The sequence below is a fragment of the Delphinus delphis genome, chromosome 16 (genome assembly GCF_949987515.2).
Source record: "Delphinus delphis chromosome 16, mDelDel1.2, whole genome shotgun sequence".
In the NCBI taxonomy this organism is placed as follows: Eukaryota; Metazoa; Chordata; class Mammalia; order Artiodactyla; family Delphinidae; genus Delphinus; species Delphinus delphis.
The window spans coordinates 62,300,470-62,318,921 of NC_082698.1; the positions used below are offsets into that span (position 1 = coordinate 62,300,470).

The window sequence follows — 18,452 nt, forward strand, 5'->3', positions numbered from 1 at the left end:
CTTATCCAGAGGAAGATTCCTCTGGGTCCAACTGCTGTAAACCTGAAACACCTCCAGGCTGCTTGGGTCTTCCTTGGAGCTGTGGACATGGATGCCTAGAGGCCTCTGTTCGGGGGATATGCTCAGGGGACAAGGCTGGGTGGGATGGGGTCCTTGCTGCCAGGGTCCAGGCAGGGAACCAGCTGGAGCATGCTGTGGGCCCGGGATGGGCTTGTGGGAAGCATCCCAGAGGGCAAGAGCGTGGAGATGCCACTCATGTACCAGAAGGGCCCCAGCCCTCTGTCCTCTCAAGGATAAGTGATGCTAAGAATAGCACTAAGAAGAAAACCTGGAAACCACCCAGTGTAAACTTCCAGCTACGCTGAATGCTGAGAGGCCTGAAGAAAAGGTCAGGAGGAGAGGATTCCAAGAAACATCTTCAAGTCCCACTCTGGGTAATGTTTACATGGTAGGGATAATCACATGGTTTGCTAATTACAGAGCTGTCCCTGGTAGCAGAACCCATCTCTCCCACCCAGAGCCAAAGCCAGGGCTGACCAAAGCTTTTTCAGGGATCTTGGGAAGAATGTTGTCATTGACCAAATGGAAACTGGGACTCTACTTCCTGGAGAGGTCGGGCCTTGGAGAGGCTTGGAGATGGATTTTAGTTTCCATGTCTTCATATCTCTACTGAAGGTGGACATCTCTTCCAATGTTTGTTGACCCATCCTATTTATTTGTGAACTGCCTGTTTGTATTCTTTACCAATAATTCCTACTACGTTTATCTTTTTCCTACTGATTTGAGTAGAGCTCTTTGTCAAGAATAGTAACTGAGAGTCATATGTGTTGCAAATATTCTTTCCAATTTGGCATTTATCTTTTTTATGGTATATTTTCTGCCGTGTGGAAGTTCTACATTTATGCCGACAAACATATCTTTTCCTATGGCTTCTGGGTTTTAGGTCATGTTTTTTTAAAAAATTAATTAATTAATTTATTTTTGGCTGTGTTGGGTCTTCATTGCTGCGCACAGGCTTTCTCTAGTTGAGGCGAGCGGGGGCTACTCTTCGTTGCGGTGCGCAGGCTTCTCATTGTGGTGGCTTCTCTTGTTGCGGAGCACAGGCTCTAGGCAGGTGGGCTTCGGTAGTTGTGGCACACAGGCTCAGTAGTTGTGGCTTGCGGGTTCTAGAGCGTAGGCTCAGTAGTTGTGGCACATGGGCTTAGCTGCTCTGTGGCATGTGGGATCTTCCTGGACCAGGGCTCGAACCTGTGTCCTCTGTATTGGCAGGCGGTGGATGCTTAACCACTGCACCACCAGGGAAGTCTTTAGGTCATGTTTTGAAGGGACTTCCTCAGTTCAGAATTATAAATGTTTGCTCATGCTGTGTCCTCATATTTTATGGCTGCATGTTTTACATCTGAGTATTTTGTTCATTTGAAATTTACTCTGATTTCTAAACTGTTTGTCAGTTGTCTCAGCATCATTTCCTGAACAATCTATCTTCTCTTTCTATTGTGAAATGAAGCCTTTATCATGGACCAAATTCCCAGATGCGTTTGACTTTACTTCTGTTCTATTTGTTGTTTTAATTGCTCTGTTTCTATAATACATTTTGATGGCTGGTAGAACAACTAAACCCCTCCTCCCCTACCCCCCTTACTCTATGTTTCAAAAAGTTTCTGAAATTCTCATAACTTTTATTTTTCCAAATGAAATTGAATGTTACTTTGTTGGACTCCTAACTCCACCCCCCAGATTCATGGGTATTAGGATCATGTTAAAATTGTGGATAGATTTTTTTGTAGATTAATTTACAGATTAATGTTATATCCTTCTATACAAGTACAAGGGAAATAAGCTTTACACTGCTCTCTAAAATCTCTTCCTTTAATTCGAGGCCAGGGAAGAGAGGGAGCGAAGTGCATCCCTGTTTTTCGGAAGTGGACCTACGTCTACTCCTCCCTACCTTCCTCCTGCCTGCACTTGTGTGGGGTAAAGCAACACAGACAAACTGAAGTTTCTGGTAGGAAGGACGCTACCAGGAGCTCTCCCTTCCCTCTTATCTAACCCCTGAAAGAGGGCCAGTCGTGGATCTGTCCAGAGCCTGCCTTCTTCTACCTCCGCTACCCCAAGTCAGTGCTGGCTATCTTTTAAACAAGACTCTGCTGGTAAATGCTTAATCCCATTGGGGAGAGTGGGGGAGGAGAGCCCTGCTTTGTACAGCATTTGCCAATTTCTGTAAATCTGTGATTCTGTAAATACTCCCACCACAGCCCGTTTTAAGCTTGAAAAGTGATGTCACTGAACGCAGAGTTGGGAGAGGGTGTGTATGACCCACCCTCGTGAGCCGCCTCCACTCACTCTGACCTCCGGCAGCAAACGGAAGGCCAAACATTGCAAGGACATCCCAAATCTATCACCTTCAGATTGAACTCATCTGCCCCCGCACAATCTGCTTCTCCCTTTGGGGAAGGGCACTGCCAGGCACTCCGCTACTCAAGTCCGAAAGGTGGGGTCACCTTGAACTCCTCTTTCTCCGTCAATCCCCATTTTTATCATCACTAAATTCCGTCAATTCCCCTTCCAACATATCTCGCCAGTCCAGCCCTCCCACCGGCCCCACTGACTGTGCTCCAGTCCAGGCCTTGACGATTACAAGTCCCTTCCTGCCAGCCCCATACCTGCAGCCTCTTCTAAGCATGCTCCGTGCTGGAGCAGGAAGGATCAGGGGAGCTTTTTTTTTTTTTTTTGCGGTACGCGGGCCTCTCCCGTTGCGGAGCACAGGCTCTGGACCCGCAGGCTCAGCGGCCATGGCTCACGGGCCCAGCTGCTCCGCGACATGTGGGATCTTCCCGGACCGGGGCACGAACCCACGTCCCCTGCATCGGCAGGCGGACTCCCAACCACTGCGCCACCAAGGAAGCCCCTGGGGAGCTTTTTAAACTGCAAGTCTGATCGTGTTCCTCCTCAGCAGAACACAACCCAAGGGGTCTGCACTGCCCTCGGGGTAAAATCCTGACTCCTGAACATCGTGTCCTTCATGATCGGGCCCTTGCTCACCTTGCCAACCTCTCTCTCACCATCCTTGCTCTTGCTTTGCTCTGGAAAGAACTTCCCCCATTTCTCCGGTAGTTTATGGGAACCGCTCCTGCCTTGGAGTTTCAGCACTCGTCCCCAGCCTTGGTACCTGGGACCTCTGTTCCTCCTTGATCACAGTTTAATTACCTCTTCCTCCCGGAAGCCTTCCCTACCTGCCCTCACCCCAAGTCAGGTGCCTCCTCATCTTCCACAGCTCCCTAACAGTCCCCAGCTGAGCGCTGACTGTCTGTACTATAATCACTATGGGATGGCTTCTCTCTGCAAAGGGGCAAGCGGGCTGCAGTCAGGTTTTCATCTTCTACCCAGCACCTAGGATGTCGTAGGTGCCTGACAAATACTAACGGAACAAATAAACGAAGAAACACTCAATGGGTGTATTGACCTGGTGTCTCATTGTGAATGAGGGCTGGAAGTTCAGACAGCTCCTCCTGGCTCCTGAAGAGAACCTGGGGTCTCCGGGAAAGAATGAGCTCCCTCTGAGATGGGGGGCATTTCCTAGCCTGGCAGCTGGCCTCTCCAGTGCCTGTGGGGCCAGCCAGCATCTCGGGGTCCCAGCCTCCTGCTCAGTTTAATGGGGCCCACCGCTCCGGCACCTTGCCTCACTGGAATGTGAACCATCCTTCTCCAAAGTGCCCGGATGGTGCCCCCTTTGCACGGACCGTTTACCAAGCTGCAAGACAGGAGGCAGGTGGCCCCTGAGAGCGGCAAGGCTGGTTCTCATTAGCAGCATGTGTCCTAGGCCCTTCCTGGCTGAGTGGAAAGCCACATGTTCCCCATCATCCCGGGCCGCAGAGGGCTTGCCCACTTGACCTCTACCCCTTAATTGCAATCGGTCCCATGGTCTTCTGCAGTCCCCTGCTCTCAGCAGCTCCAGGCGGCTTCCTAGGAGGAGCTAAGGGGGTTGCCCTGGTGTCTAGCGAGGACTCAGCAGGGGCGGCCCCAGCCATCTGGGTGAAGGTCACACACACAGGCCAAAATCCGAGGACACTGGGCTTGATCAAGCCTCCTGGTGCCATAAAGCCTCCCCCAACATCAACACAACACTCACAGGGAGGACTGTTTTTTCAAGGTAAATATCCTTTTTAAACAGCAGAGCTTAAAACGTGGAAGGCGGTGTTGGAGAAAGAATGCTGGCTTTGGAATGAGGCCGACCGGGCCCAAACCAAGCTCCAGCACGGAAGAGCCGTGTGACCACAGGCCAGTTATGGACCTCTGTTTCCCGCTCTGTGAAATGGGCTGGCAGCTTTCCTGGGGGCCGGAGGGACTGGAGGAGGCTGGCACATACACAGGCTTTCAGTGTAGGACCTAGCATGTCTCCTAGGTGTCCAGGAGAGGGAAGCTATTGCTATTACTGGAACAGAAGGTACTCTTCACCACTGGAACCATGTCCAGCGCGGTGGGTATATTGATACACGCTGGGCTGGAAGCAGGGGGAGCTGAGGCAGACCCTGCCCCCAGAGCATATTCCCCAGAAGTGAGGCCTTTTCAACCGCTTCTAGGTAGCCAGCTGACATGACACTGCTGAAAGATGCTGCTAAGAGGGTGTGAGAGGACCAGCCTGATCCACACAAGGGAACATCTGTGGTCAGACCAGGAGGCAGACAGAGATGCTGGCCAAAGGGTAGGGCCTGTATTCTGTGTTACTGTCCTGTCCTCCTAACAGGTCCACCCCAGATTCCGTCCTTGTCGTTGGAACCTGGGGGACTGTCTTTCTCTGTGACCTCCCCATGTCCTAGTCGGCCCCTTGCTGGGTACCCCACCTGGGCTCAGGGCACCCACACTGTGGCTCCCCCAGTACACGAGGGGGCTTACAGCCCAGCGGGACGGTGGCCACGTGAGCCAGAAGCACAGGTGACGGGAACCCCGCGGCTGGGTAGCATCAGGGGTCAGAGTGTAGACTCTGAGCACCCGGCCCGGGCTGAGCGTCACATCCCAGCACCACGGCCACACTCTCATGTATGGCCTTCGGCAAGTCACCCGGCCTCGCTGTGCCCTGCTTTTCTCATCTATAAAGTGGAGGTGCTAAGAGTACCTACTGTGGAGTTCTTGTGAGGATTGAGTGAGCTGCTATGTGTACAGGTGTTAGGATACTGCCCGCCACAGAGTAAGTGCAAAGTGTCAGCCCTCAGCACTGTCGCGTGCTCTGAGCTGGTAGAAACCTTGCAGGGAGGGCCTGTCCACGCAGCCCAGGCCCCTTCAAGCCCTGCCTCCAGCCCAGGCCCCCGGCCTGCCCGCTGGCCCTGCTCCCCAGCTCCATCCTTCGGCTGCCCTCTCTGACCTTCTCGGCTCTCCCTCTCTGCTCCCAGCTCTCACCATAGCCCCTTCCTGGCTGCAGAGCCGTCAGGGCCTTGCACGTAGCTTAGCAATTTGCTCTCTGACCCCCCTCCTCTCCCTAGTCAGTGGGTAGGAGCCTCCTGCTTCCCACTGAACGCAGGGGAATGGGTAGGGGGCGCTTCACCACCCATTGGGCGAGGCTCTGGGAGCATGAGGCTAGGCCTCTGGGTCCCTACCCCTCTCAACTACGCACGGCAGGGCAGGAAAAGAGCACAGCAGAGCATGGAGACTGCAGCCTGTTGCTGCGGGGGGAGCCCTGGGCGCCCGGGGTCCTGCGTTCTAACCCTGCTTCGGCCTCTATGTGTGGGACCCTGGCCAAGCCCCTTCCTCTCCCCAGGCCTCAGTTTCCCCTTCTGAGAAGGTCATGCTAGACCATCCTTGAGGTCCTTTCCACCCCGACATTTGGCGATTTTATCGAAGTCCCTTGGGTCGGACGCTCTGAGAAGAACAGCCATTCCTCCTTCCCATAGTCACGTTATCTTCCCGCAGCATCGCCCACGCCCCCCCTTGGTCCCTAAGGAAGCCTATCTGAGGGGAAGGCTCTCTGCTTTTCCCCAGCCCCCAGCCACTGGGTGGGGGGGACTGGGACCCAGCACTGAGCACAGAACCAGGGCCTTTGAGGGCGAGAGGCGGGCTGGGCTCTGTCAAGAGCAGGAGAGGGTGCTTGGCTCAAGAGACCTGGGCTCTGGGGTAACTGCTTCTTGGGCTTCTGGAACGTGTCCCCGGGAAGCCGGAGCACGGCCACCACCGCCCTCCCGGGAGAGGAGCCAGCACTTTCGCCCTCTGCCTGTGAACAGCAGGGCCGCCTCACAGCTGCTGTCGTTTCACGGCTACAGGGTAGGGCCTTGTGAACCCTCCCGAGAGGCTGTAACCGAGGTCGGTTTAGTCAGGCCGCTTTCTTTAACATCAGCAGCAGTGAGGCCTGGCCCAGCGGACCGCGTCCCCGTGGTGGCCGTCACACCCAGAGGCGTGGCCAGGACCTGCGCTGGCCCCCCACAGGCCTCCTTACTAACTGACCCATCCCCCCACCCCGAGGAAGGGCAAGAGTCACTTACCGGGGGGCCGCGGGGACCGATGATGGACATCCCGGCATCTCCTGGGGCTCCCTGTGGGGGAGAGAAAGAGGGAGGAGGGGGAGAGGGAGGGGGGCAGGGGTGGGAGGGGAAGAGTAGAAGGGGGCAGCTGGCAGGTGGGGAAGGCGGAGCGGGTGAGGGTGGGTCCCGAGAGCCAGAGGACAAAGCGGGGCAGAGGACACGGGGGAAGATGAGGGACCCAGAGGAGAGGAGATGAAAAGGGGATGGATGGAACATTCGAGAAGGATCGAGAAGGGCAGTGGGGAAGCAAGAGGAATGAAGAGAGAAGTGAGCAAGAGCACGTGGTGTGGGGACCAGGGAAAGAGGGCGGTGGGGCCCAGGCCGGAAGCGGGAGAAGAGGATTCAGTGCAGTGATGGGCAAGAGGGGGCCCAGGGAGGGATGGGGAGAGGGGAGGGAGGGAGAGAGGAGGCCTCAGCTCAGCCATGGCTGCTCAGGCCCCAGAGGCATCCCCACAGGGCCCTGCTCAGGATGCTCCCAACCTGCCCCAGCCCCAGCCAAGTTTCACACCCGCTGAGGTCTTCTTCCCCAGCCCCAGGTGGCCACACGGCTTCACACCCTGGCCCCGGGCTGGAGCTGCTGTAAAGAGAGGGTGGGGAGAAGACACGCACTTGCTGTTGGGCCCAGCAGCCCTGAGCCTGAAGGTGGGAGCTGCCTTGCCTCCTAGTCCTGGTGTGACTAGGTGTAGGTCTGGGTGTTTCCCTGGGGGCCTCTCTCTGGAGCAGCACAAATAGAGTGTCTAAATCTGAGGGACCAGTGAAGGGCTAGGGAGGGGCTAGAACCAGCTACACAAAACAGCAGTTGCTGCTCTCCTTGCCTCTGGGAAGGGTGACTGCCTAAGGCTGAAATCAGTGCGAAGAGGCTGCATGCAGCCTCTGTGGGCAGGGGACACCCCCTCAGACCTCAGCCAGGGAAGCTGGGACCCCTAGTCCAGGAGTCCCAAGACTCCTGCCCGATGGTGTGGAAGCTGTTAGGAAACCAGGCTGTGAGAGGCTGCGAGGGCAGAGCAGGACGAGCTGGCATGGAGGAGGGGATGGGGGCCTCTGGAAGCCCCCCCAAGAGTCCAGGAGGTGGAGGCAGAGGCTGGGGTGGCAGTGAGGAGGGGAAAGTGTGGACTCACCTTCTCGCCTGGTTGGCCCTTTCCTCCCTGTGGCGGCCACATGCAACATGGAGTGCAGGGAAGAGACAGGGAGGGAGAGAAAAAAGAAAGGATGAGAGAGGCACACACACAAGAATTCGTGTTAATGGCACAACGACCCAACACAGGAAGTCACCGTGAAATAAGAAACAAAACAAAACACAGATGCTGACAGACGACAGGTCCCGAGTCCAACGAGCACAGCACGTGGACGGCTGGTGTCTCGGCCTGAGGGCCGGCCCCAGCCAGATAACTAAGAAGGAAACATGAGGCCCCCTTGCGAGGTGTGTGTGTGTGTGTGTGTGCGTGTGTGTGTGCGTGTGTGTGTGTGTGTCTGTGTGTGTGTGTGTGTCTGTGTGTCTGTGTGTGTGTGTGTGTGTCTGTGTGTGTCTGTGTGTGTAGGAGCCGTGGCCCCAGCTACCGGGGTCATTTGGGGAGGGGGTGGCCATGGGAGAGACTTTCCCAAGGACTCTGTGGTGAGGTGGAGTCTAGTTGTTTTGAAGGTCCAACCGAATACCAAGCACAAAACTGCCAATAGATGCGACAGGAGTCGTTAGGGGTGGCCAGGCAAGATGCGAGGAGGGACACGGGAAGACAGATAGAAGGACACACACACCTGGGGGATGGAGGATGTGGCCGGGATGCAGAGGAAAGTGGGTCACGGCCAAGGACCCCTGCGCGCACAGTGACCAGTGGATAGATGGCCCCAATCCACCCTCATTCGTGGCAGCCCGTGGAGCCACCTCTGGTGGATCATGGGAACAACGCAGGCATTTCACACCCACTGGCCACCCCAGCTCTTATCAGGGGGTCCATGCCAGGGCTCCTACTGGGCAGCCAAATGGGTCCATTGTCACATTTAAAACAGCACCAGCAGCATGAAAGCACCAAAGTGGTTTGAAAATAGCTTTGTGTAGAAGGAAATGGGGAGACCTCCTGTGGCTCTCCTTCCTGCTCCACCGGAGGCTCAGGTGGACACTTCCCCGGCGGGGGGTGGGTGGGTGGGGGACACATCCACAGGGCCCAAGAAGGAGGGCAGGAGGGGGCAGCCCTGGAGGGATTGCTTTGCACTTTGCGGGCTTCCCTGCAGGCCGGGTAGACTCCTGAAGCTGACCTGTCAGGAGCAAGGACTTTGGTGTCTTGGGTACAAGACCCAATTCTGCCCCAATCCTGGGCAAACTGAGTCTCAACGTGCTCATTGATAAATGGGATCTTGGAGGGCTACGGAGAAGAATGTGCCTGGCCCAGGCCCACCCACAGCTGGCCTCTGAGAAAGGCGGCTGAATGCGGTCTCGCTCATCTACACAGGGAAGGACCCAGTGACAGCCTGGGGGACTCAAGGTTTGGAGTTAGAGAACTGAAGCCTAGAGACAGGGTCAGGCAGGAATTGCACGGTGCTGTGATCTGGGACGTGGCTGGACAGTTGCACGCGGGGGTGGCCCAGGGCTCCCAGCCTCCATGTCTTGACAGACAGTTCTTGGGTAGCCCTGGGGAGCTCAAAGCTCTGAGACACCGAACACTTGTCCTGAACCTCTGAAATGTCCCAGGTCCTAGGCCTAGGACTGCGGCTTCTTCCTAAGGATCAGACCCTCCGTAGAGCTGTGATGCCAGTGGAGGGGGCCTGGGCAGGGTGAGTGCCATTATCAAGGTCAAGGTCAGACTGCCTGGATTAAAGTCCCTGATCAGCCACTTCCTAGACCTGTGACCTTGGCACAGACATTTAACATCTGAGCCTCAGTTCTCTCATCTGAACAATGGGGTAGAAACTGGGCCCACCTCATGCAGTTCTCGTGAGGGCTGAATCAGATGACGTGTGCAAAGCCCTTAGCACAGTGCCAAGCACACCGGCAGCACTTTCAAGTGTTAGCTATGATTTGGTGCCTTTTCTCTGAGCACTGGGTTCACACCAGGTCAGCAGACTCACACAGGATGCCATACCCAGGCCTAAGGCCAACCCGGCCCAGGAGGTGAGGTTACCAGGCAAAGCATGTGAGTGACATGGAAGGACGGCACGGGGCAAGTTGGGGCACCGGGAGCCAGGGTGGAGGTTGAGGCTGGCGGCGGGTGGGGAGTTCGAGGTCAGACGGGGAGAGCAGCTTGGGCCACGTCCTAGACTAGGCTGGGGGGTGGTGAGGCCAGCGTGTGGCCATCATTGCCTTAGGCTGCCACCAGGTGCTGCCCATTCCAGCCCCTCGGAGGCTAGAAGCCACCCGGAAAAACCCTGGTGCTGGGACCTTAAAGCCTAGCACCAACCTTCCCATTTCTGAGATACAAGCTCCCTATCAAATATGCCCTTTCATCATCTTATTGTTTTCAGCAGGAGACGATGAATGTTTTAACCCCCAGCCTCCTGCTGAGGATTTGGAGGCCCTGCCTGGAAGCAAGCCCTTTCTGCATCACTAGCCTCTGTCTAGGGAAGATGACTACGGAGCTGGCTCCACTGCAGTTTCTGTAGAGCATTTTCTGTTTGCATTTCTTGCCATCTTTCGCTACTCTTGCCGGGGGATGGTTGCAGGAGCAGCTATAAATCTGGGGGTGGGCTGCCAGCCTCGGGAGGTTAGGGAGTGGAGTGGGTGGGAGTCCTCAGTAGTGATTGGCGATGAGCTTTATTCATGCCATCTCTGGATTTTTCCTTTGCCATGGCAGTTCTCTGGAGAGTAAAGCCATATAGCAAGATCGGAAGGATTGGAATAAAACTTTTCCCTCCTCCTTGAAGCAGACTTGGCTGGGGGAAGGGAGAGGTCCGACCCCTCCTTGGGGTGGGGTAGGCAACGCCTTGCCATGGTCTGCAGGACAGGCCGGCACGGGGAAGCAAGCAATGGCCACACAAGCAGGCACAGATGCTCCAACTCACCACACGTCCAGGCATCCCAATGGCACCTTTGTCCCCCTGATGGAGGCAGAAACATACAGATGTGACTGGAGCCAGGCCAGCACGTGAAGGACCCCATGGCTAGCTACACACCCAAGACCTGGTTTGCATGGGCACTTGGGATGATTCCCAGGCGTCACGTGGGTGAACTCGCCCCTTTCAGTCCCACAGACTGTCTGGCCGCATCCTCGTCACGCGAAACTAGGCACGGGGCAGGGTGAATGAATGGCAGCTCCCGTGTGACAGATGGGCGAATCACTTCCCTTGGTCTATCTCTGCCAGAGCTGGGGAGCAGCGCCCACGTCCCCCAGCTCCTCCCCAGGCCCTGTGTCTGCGAAGGCCACCAACAGAGTCCTGCCCCTCCTCACTGCCACAGCCAGGCCCCACCCCGTCCCGCGCCAATAGTGCGCCCTGTGGGTTCAGATGCAACAGGAGTTTCAGCTGCTGAGAGGGAACTGCTCTGTTTTGCAGCCAGGGGTTACATCTTCTCACTCTGGAAATCTGCTTATTAAGTTTTGTTCCTCCCTCTTTTGGTAGAGAATATTTTTTTGCAATCATATATGTGCAGACCCATAAAATCTGGGGTGGGGCTTGGGGTTTGCCAGGGGCCTGGAAGGATGGAAAACAACAGGGGCTGAAAATCAGACGGTGTTTGTCCCGGCAGGAGAGAGCTGGGTTTGTGGGTTCCCCTGAAGGGTGGGCATTTCTGGGGTGATTCTGTGTCTGCTGATCTCACTTAGGCAAAACGTCCTGAGGGATGGCTAGCATCCCAAGAGGTATGTGGACGCACCAGGGAATAGCAACCAGCTCTGAATTAGGCTACTGTTACATGTACACTGTCAAGACCGAAGTGTCTTTAGTAAACCATTCAGACTTTGGGAAAGAGTGGCAGGGTTGCAGCGATACGTGGATATCTGTTTTATATATATATATACACACACGTGGATCTGTTTCTTGAACCTCCCTGAACATCCGGATCTCTCCCCCGGGACTGCTGGGAGGATGCCAAGAGACAATGGTTCTGGAACGCTAACTCCGGGTGCCTGGCACCTGATGAGTGCTGTGTAAACTGCGTCTACAGGTAGTGAGCCCAGTATGGCCACAGGCAAGTGATTTTTATAAGCACGTGTGTACTTCACACTTTTGTATTTCACAAGAGACCAGCATCCGCAAATCTTTGTGTGGGTCACTTCCAGGTCCCTGTGCTCGGAAGCACGAGCAGGACTGTGACCCTCCCTGCTGAGGACGACAGGCCTGCTGGTCCCAACAACCCACTCACTCTTGGGCTTCTGAATGATATTGCAGGATGTGTGTTTTGGTTTCTTTTCATTTCTTTTTTAAAACTAATGTTCTTTGCAGTCCTGGCCATAAAATGCTCGGGTTAGGGGCTGGCATGGAAGGGCCAGAGGCTGAAAACTCTGTGCGGCAGCCCCTGCTCTGAGAATTGCCCCCAAATGCTTTTTAAAGGTGGACATTGTCAGAAAAAAACAAAGTCTGCCCACATTCTCCCAGTCAGCTGATTTTTCCCCTCCTTGGATTTCATGGGACGGAGTCCTCCGTCCTCCTTTGCTCCAGGGCTCGTACTTGCTGGGAGAGTTTTCATTTTCAAGGGCTAAACATTTGCCCACATGCGTTTCATTAAAAAAGTCACTGCTGGACATGAATTCTAGAAGCTGCTGGTTTAGTCAAGAGGTTACAGTATAATTCATGTCTAAAAGAGGAGTAACTGGGATAAGAGGGATGCACAGAAGGCTCTGGAATCCAGGGGGTGTGGCCTTCAGTGCAGGGAGAGAGGGCAGCCTGGTGCCAGCCCTGGCTCGGCCTCCACGCCCACCTCGGCCCTCTGGCTGGCTACAGCATCTCGCCTGAGCCACTACCCATCCAAGGGCCCGCGGTATCTGGTACTCAATGCCTCTATGCCCCAGGCTACACCCCACAGGGCAATGCCTTTGAAGACTTTAAAGATAGTCCTCAAATGTCGAGTACGGACAGCAGGAAACAGTAGTATGGGATGGTATGTGGTAACACGGGACCTCAAACAGGTCTACAACTGAAGCTTGGACAATAGGACAAGCGATTGTACCTATCTCTGTTTCCTCATCTATAAAATGGGCATAATGATACCCATTTCATTGAGCTGGTGAGCAAATCAAATGTATAAGGAGGGATTAGCAGAGTGCCTGGCACCTATGAAGGTCTCAGTGAGACATGGCTACTAGTACTATTGATCCTTTTGTCCCAGAGTCCCCATGGTTACTCGACCCAGCCTCTCTAGCACTCAGAAATGGTAACTGGGGGGAAAACAAAGTTTTTGAGTCTACTCTTACCAGAGGACACAGGACAAAGCAGGGACAGTGGCCTTCGACTAAGCTGGTGCCTCCCGGTAAGGAGGACACCCGGTAAGTCAGGGGACTGCCTCCCCATCCAGCCCCCCATTATAGGGCCACCAGCATGGAAGTCAGGTGTGGCCCCGGATGGGCCTGCATGAAGTCATTTGCCTGCCTGGGCCCCAGGAAAGGTGCCAAGGAGCTTCACCCTCAGCTGTAGGTTAGAGACGCTGGAGAGAGGCCTCCTACCCAGACACACCTGGAGGAAAGCAGCCACCCAAACTCTCCCGTCCTTGGATTGAGAAAGAGCCCGTGAGAGAGGTGCAAAGGAAAAAAGAAATGAAAGCTACTTACCGGGAGGCCGGGTCTTCCAGCAGGACCCTGAAATAAAGGGGGAAAGAGTGAAGTTTAGGAAGGTCAGGGTATTGTTCCACAGAGCCCAGCCAGCTGTGTGACCTTGGAGTCACTTGTGCTCTATAAGCCTCTGTTATTTTATGAACAAAATGAAGAGAGGGCCATAATCACTAAGCTTCCTTTCAGTTCTAGCATGCATTCACTCACTCATTCATTCATTCATTCATTCAGAAAAACAGTTAGCAGTGGTCTCCTCCGTGCCAGGCTCCGGGCAGGTGCAGGGAACAGAAAGACAAGAATGTCCCTTCATATCTCTGCCCCTCAAGGATCATCAGGGCTCTAGGGCTCACCGGCATGTCCCCTCTCTCTGAGTCTCTGTGCCTCAGTGTCCCCCACTCATGTGTGTTGGTCCTGGCCTGGGAAAGGGCCCAAGGGGCTGGAGCTTGGTCTTCCCTGTCCTACGACACAGGGGAAGCTAGATGCCAGCTCTGATGGAGCCGGTCTGCCTGGGACGCTTCTGCTGGGCCTGCCCCATCTGAGCCGATGGACCATGGCCAGGGAGCAGGGCGTGGGAAGGGTGTGGGCCTCTCTAGGGGGCCTCTTGCCCTCTATTGGGATGGTGAAGGGGGCAGTGGGACTTCCTTCCTTTAATGCCTCTAACTAGCTTCAGGCCACTCTCTCTACAATGGGTTGGCGCTGGCAGTGAAGCAGGAGACTCGACCCCACCCTGTGTGGCTCCAGAAGTCTGTCTTCACTGACCACAGCCATGTCTTTCTCAAGCTCTTTTTTTTTTTTCTTTGCGGTACGCGGGCCTCTCACTGTCGTGGCCTCTCCCGTTGCGGAGCACAGGCTCCGGACGCGCAGGCTCAGCGGCCATGGCTCACGGGCCCAGCCGCTCCGCGGCATGTGGGATCTTCCCGGACCGGGGCACGAACCCGTGTCCCCTGCATTGGCAGGCGGACTCTCAACCACTGCGCCACCAGGGAAGCCCCTCAAACTCTTTTTTTATGACCCTAGGACTCCTGCCTAGCACAGTTCTGGGTATAGACTAAAGACTCCATACGATGGATCTGAAATCCCACTGAAAAGAGGAAAACATTCAAAAAAATGTCGATCATAATAGATATTCGCATAGTAATATGCACAGGAGGGGGCTCAGGAACAAAGCAGCTTCTGAGAAAGTCATGTGTTTTTCACTCTGGCCCCCAACTTCCAGATGGATCTGATACAAGAGGGCGGCGGAGAAACTGCTCTAGGAGCTGCCTGGTGAGGTGTCATGGGGCGCCGTGCGGAGCGGGAGGACCCCCTGCGGAGAGCTTCTGGAGCTGAGCCCCAGCCTGGCACGGCCCGGGGCCTGGGGTCAGGAGAGATGCAGTCTTGGTGTGGGAGAAAGCAGCAGGCTTTAGGTAAGAGCAGTGCTCTGCAGTCAGCCTGCCTGGCCGTCACTGACTAGTCGGTGACTTGGGGCAAGTCGCTTGGCCTCCCTGTATCTCAGTTTCCTCATCTTGTAAATGGGAGAACAATCATATCTACCTCTCGGGACTGAATGAGATAATTTGTGTAGAGCACTCAGCATGGAGCGAGCGCTGAATGCTGCGATCATTAGGAAAGAAGAGGACTGGCCGGGAGGTGCGTGGAGCTGGCCCCTGGTCTCGCCCTCCAGAGGCTCTGCCATCAGGTGAGTTTCTCTCCTTCTAGATGTCCTGCTCTTCCCATAGACCCACAGCGGTGCCAGGAGGGGGTCTCAGGGTGCCCACCTGGAGACAAGTCCATCTGCCTCAGGGCTGCTGAGGCAACGCAGGCAGCACCAGGAGTAATGCCCCTGGCACCACCCCACCCGCCGGGTCCCTTGCTCCTGAGGACATCCCAGAGGTGGGGGCGGGGGTGGGTGATGCCCCCCAGAGGACCAAGCTCGGGGGATGCTGGTTAGCGGCCCCGTGGGCACGCAGCCCGTGCCCACCCTTTCACTGTGCTTTGCCCCCAGGCACTAAAACGCAAGCTCCCAAGGCAGGCAGGGCACTTTCTGTTTTGTTCACGGATGTGTCCCCAGTGCCTTAAGGAGCGCTGAGCTCTTAGTAGCTCCTTAATTCATGTTTGTGAGCGAATGAACCTGAGGGCGGCTACCACAAACCTGGGGACTCAGCCCCTTCTTTCCCAGCTCTGCAAAGACAGCTCGGGCACCCAATGTTCTCAAACCAGAGCTGTAGCACTGAGCCAGTCCCCCTTCCTGTCATTTCTCAATGCTATCAGGGAGTGGGCCAACAAGGGGCCACCACCTCCCTCCCGTCCCAGGAGGCAGACGGGCCTGTGGGGAGTTCCCAACCTCACACAGGGGGTCTAACCCCGATAGGGACAGAAGGGCAGTCTACCCACTGCTCCTGTGTACTGAACAACAACATCACCTGTACGCGGGAGGAACTTCTCTAGGGTCTCAGCACCAGGGAAAGCTATGCTTCACCCAACAGCCAGGGGTGCTCCCACCTTCCTGCCCCCTGGCTCTTGTAACAGCTCTGCTTCCCTCTTTGCTCTGACCACCAAGAAGCTCAAAGCTGCGTCTGTGGCTCATCTGCGCAGGATGTTGTGGTGTCATCAGCTCTGGATTCTCCTTGTTTTCTTGCCTCTGCTCTCCACACTCCCCTCCACTGTTTCCTTATCTAGTTTGTAAATAACCCCGAAATGTTTCTTGGAATAAGGTGGGGTAGAAATAAAATGAAATCGTAAATTAATTTATAAAAATACAAAGAATAATAATTTCTTCCTGAAAATTAAAGACTTGTCAGAATCTTTGGGGATCATCTAGGGAAGTCTTCTGTTTTTAGAATTTAAATGAGTTAATACATTCTAAATGGAAAAAATATATATGTACATACACACATATATGCGTATGCATAATATATACATATACACATATATACATATACATACATATAATTATATATATTCCTTACAACACCTGGATGAGTCAAGTACTATTACTACTCCCATTTTATAGATGAGGAAACTGAGGCACGGAGAGGTAAAGTAATTTGTCCAAGGTCACACAGCTAGAAGTGGCAGAGCCAGGATTCGGACCCAGGTGGCTTCCCTCCAGAGTCCATGCTTGAAATCACTCAATTACACTGCTTCCATAAAAGCACATGAGCTCCTAAGACATAGTAAGTGTTAGCTAGTATTTCAGCAAGGATCATTTTCAACCAGGGCTGGCAGCTGGACATCAAACATTTCCTTATATTCCTTCGGAGAAAGAGACATGCATACTTCCCTTGGTCATCTGCTTCAGTCTCACAATTCCTGTAATTAAGAAATTCTCTTAAATCTAGTGCAGGGATGGCCAGCAACTGTCAGCTTGAGTGCAGACTCCAGTGGATTGGTAGTGACTGAGTAAAGCATTCTGTTAAGAAGCCTCTTAATTGATTAGCGATGTCTGCCATGGACAGGAGTGGTGGGGTAGTGGTGGGCCCCACCGCTCAGATGATTCCTGCTGCTGCTTAAATCTATCCTCCATGGTTGTGTTATCTAGGCACTGACCACAGTAACCAGTGTCACCCCAGAGGTGCCCCTGAAAAACACTCAGAGGGTGGCAGACAGGCATTGTGACCAGCTGCCATCTCCCTCTCCCTGCCTCTGGCTGGCGGCATTCTTCCTTTGCGGGAAGCAGAGAGAACGGGCTAGGGGGTGATTTCCACCCCGGCCAGCTTCCCATTTCCTCCTCATCCTGCCTTGTGGTTTCAGCCAGAGTTGGGTGAAGACTCAGGCCTCTTCTGCGTCAGGCTGAGAATCCAGGGAAGCTACCTGGGCTCCTCTCCCTCAGTCCATGGGAGTGGTGGCTGGGCCGGCAGGGATTGTGAGGAGAGGCTCACATCCCGCCCCCGCCCCGGCCCCGATCTGCTCTGCACTGCAGAGCCCCCAGCAGTGACAGCACCCTCCCTGGCTGGGGAAAGTTGTGGGGTGAGGCCAGCAGAAGCTCTCAGGATGCTGCATTCCTGGTGAGGGCAGCCCTCAAGTCAGGCAGGGACCCAGAGCTGACTTGGGTTAGCCCCGCAGCCTGGCTGTGGGAAGGAGGTATATGTGGAAGGTCCCTGGAATGGGGGGAGGTGAGGACCCTTTTTGGCTCTGTCACAAAGAAGGGGAAAAGCAGCCCATTTCCAGCAGGTGGTCTGTCGAAGTTTCCTATGGCAGAGTTTATTTTGGAAGACTGATGACAGGAATTGAGATCTGACGTCCAAAGCATGGATGATAAATCATCCCTCCTCTTTTCAGGGAACGACAGGATTTTCCTCTCTCTCTGTAACTGAGCAGTGAGCGAGCTGGGCGGGATCGTCAGCCCAGGTTCAATGTGCCTTTCAGGACACAGATGGAATGGAACATCATGGTCTTGTTACAGCTTAGGCGGCTGTTCTTGTTGGTTCAGATCGAGAGAACAGCTATGGAAATGACTTCTCCGAGGAAGGGACGATGATAGGGCTGCTTTCATTATCCTTGAGAAAGATCTGATGTGGAGGGCTCGGCCCTTTCAACTCCGATACCCAGCTCCCCCGGCGACCTCTGGGCCTTTTGTTGGGATATCAAATGCTGTCCTCAGAAGACATGCCCCTGTTCTCTGGATCCATTACTTCGAGGAGACGGTCTCCTCGGGCTCTTCTCAGGTTCTCTGGAAATGGCTCAGCTCCCCCGCCCTGCCTCTGGCTTTAGGGTGATGCCAGGGGAAGGAGCCCGACAGGCTGCCTCTAGTTTGTGTTGTTTCCCAATCTAACCTGCTGACATCATTCTCTTACATAAAACCCCTGCCACTACCACCAACCACCACCTGCCCGAAGTGATCTGGCAAGATGGAGATGCCCACTCGGCGGTGCGGACACCGCATCCTCAGGAGCCGTCCACGCTTAGAGCCGCTCACCGACCTGTTTACTGAAAGGGCAGGGGACTTTCAAGGACCAGACCCGACCAGAGATGATCTCTTTCTTCTTTCTAATACCAGGTGCTTCTATGACTCCACTTGCCTCTTTGGGGGACAAAGGAGCAGGCTAACAATGGGGCAAACCAGCCTTTCAGATGGCAACTGGGACGTCTTCTGCCCGGGGCACAACTATGTCTGGCCCTGGAGGCTGCAGAGGTGGGTGGAAAGCAAAATGACTGCCGTGTCAACCTTCTGGAGGGACCCTGCAGACTTCAGTGGAGGGTGTAGGGGCCTCAATCCCCCGACCCAGGGCCCGGTTACCAGCAGGGAGCAAGGTCTTTCAGATGCGTGAGACCA

At 54.7% G+C, this 18,452-nt stretch overlaps 1 protein-coding gene across 1 annotated transcript in view; it reads right to left on the reverse strand.

Annotated features, from left to right (window-relative positions):
* Positions 1 to 13,554, reverse strand: part of COL13A1 (collagen type XIII alpha 1 chain) — a 79,241-nt gene extending 65,687 nt beyond the window's left edge. Inside the window, exons 1-5 of the mRNA XM_060033486.1 lie at positions 13,549 to 13,554; positions 13,199 to 13,225; positions 10,500 to 10,535; positions 7,628 to 7,654; positions 6,471 to 6,521 (exon numbers count right to left, since the gene is read on the reverse strand). Of these exons, the coding sequence (XP_059889469.1) occupies positions 6,471 to 6,521; positions 7,628 to 7,654; positions 10,500 to 10,535; positions 13,199 to 13,225; positions 13,549 to 13,554 (147 nt within the window). The remainder of the gene's footprint in view (positions 1 to 6,470; positions 6,522 to 7,627; positions 7,655 to 10,499; positions 10,536 to 13,198; positions 13,226 to 13,548) is intronic.
* Between the last annotated feature and the right edge of the window lie 4,898 nt (positions 13,555 to 18,452).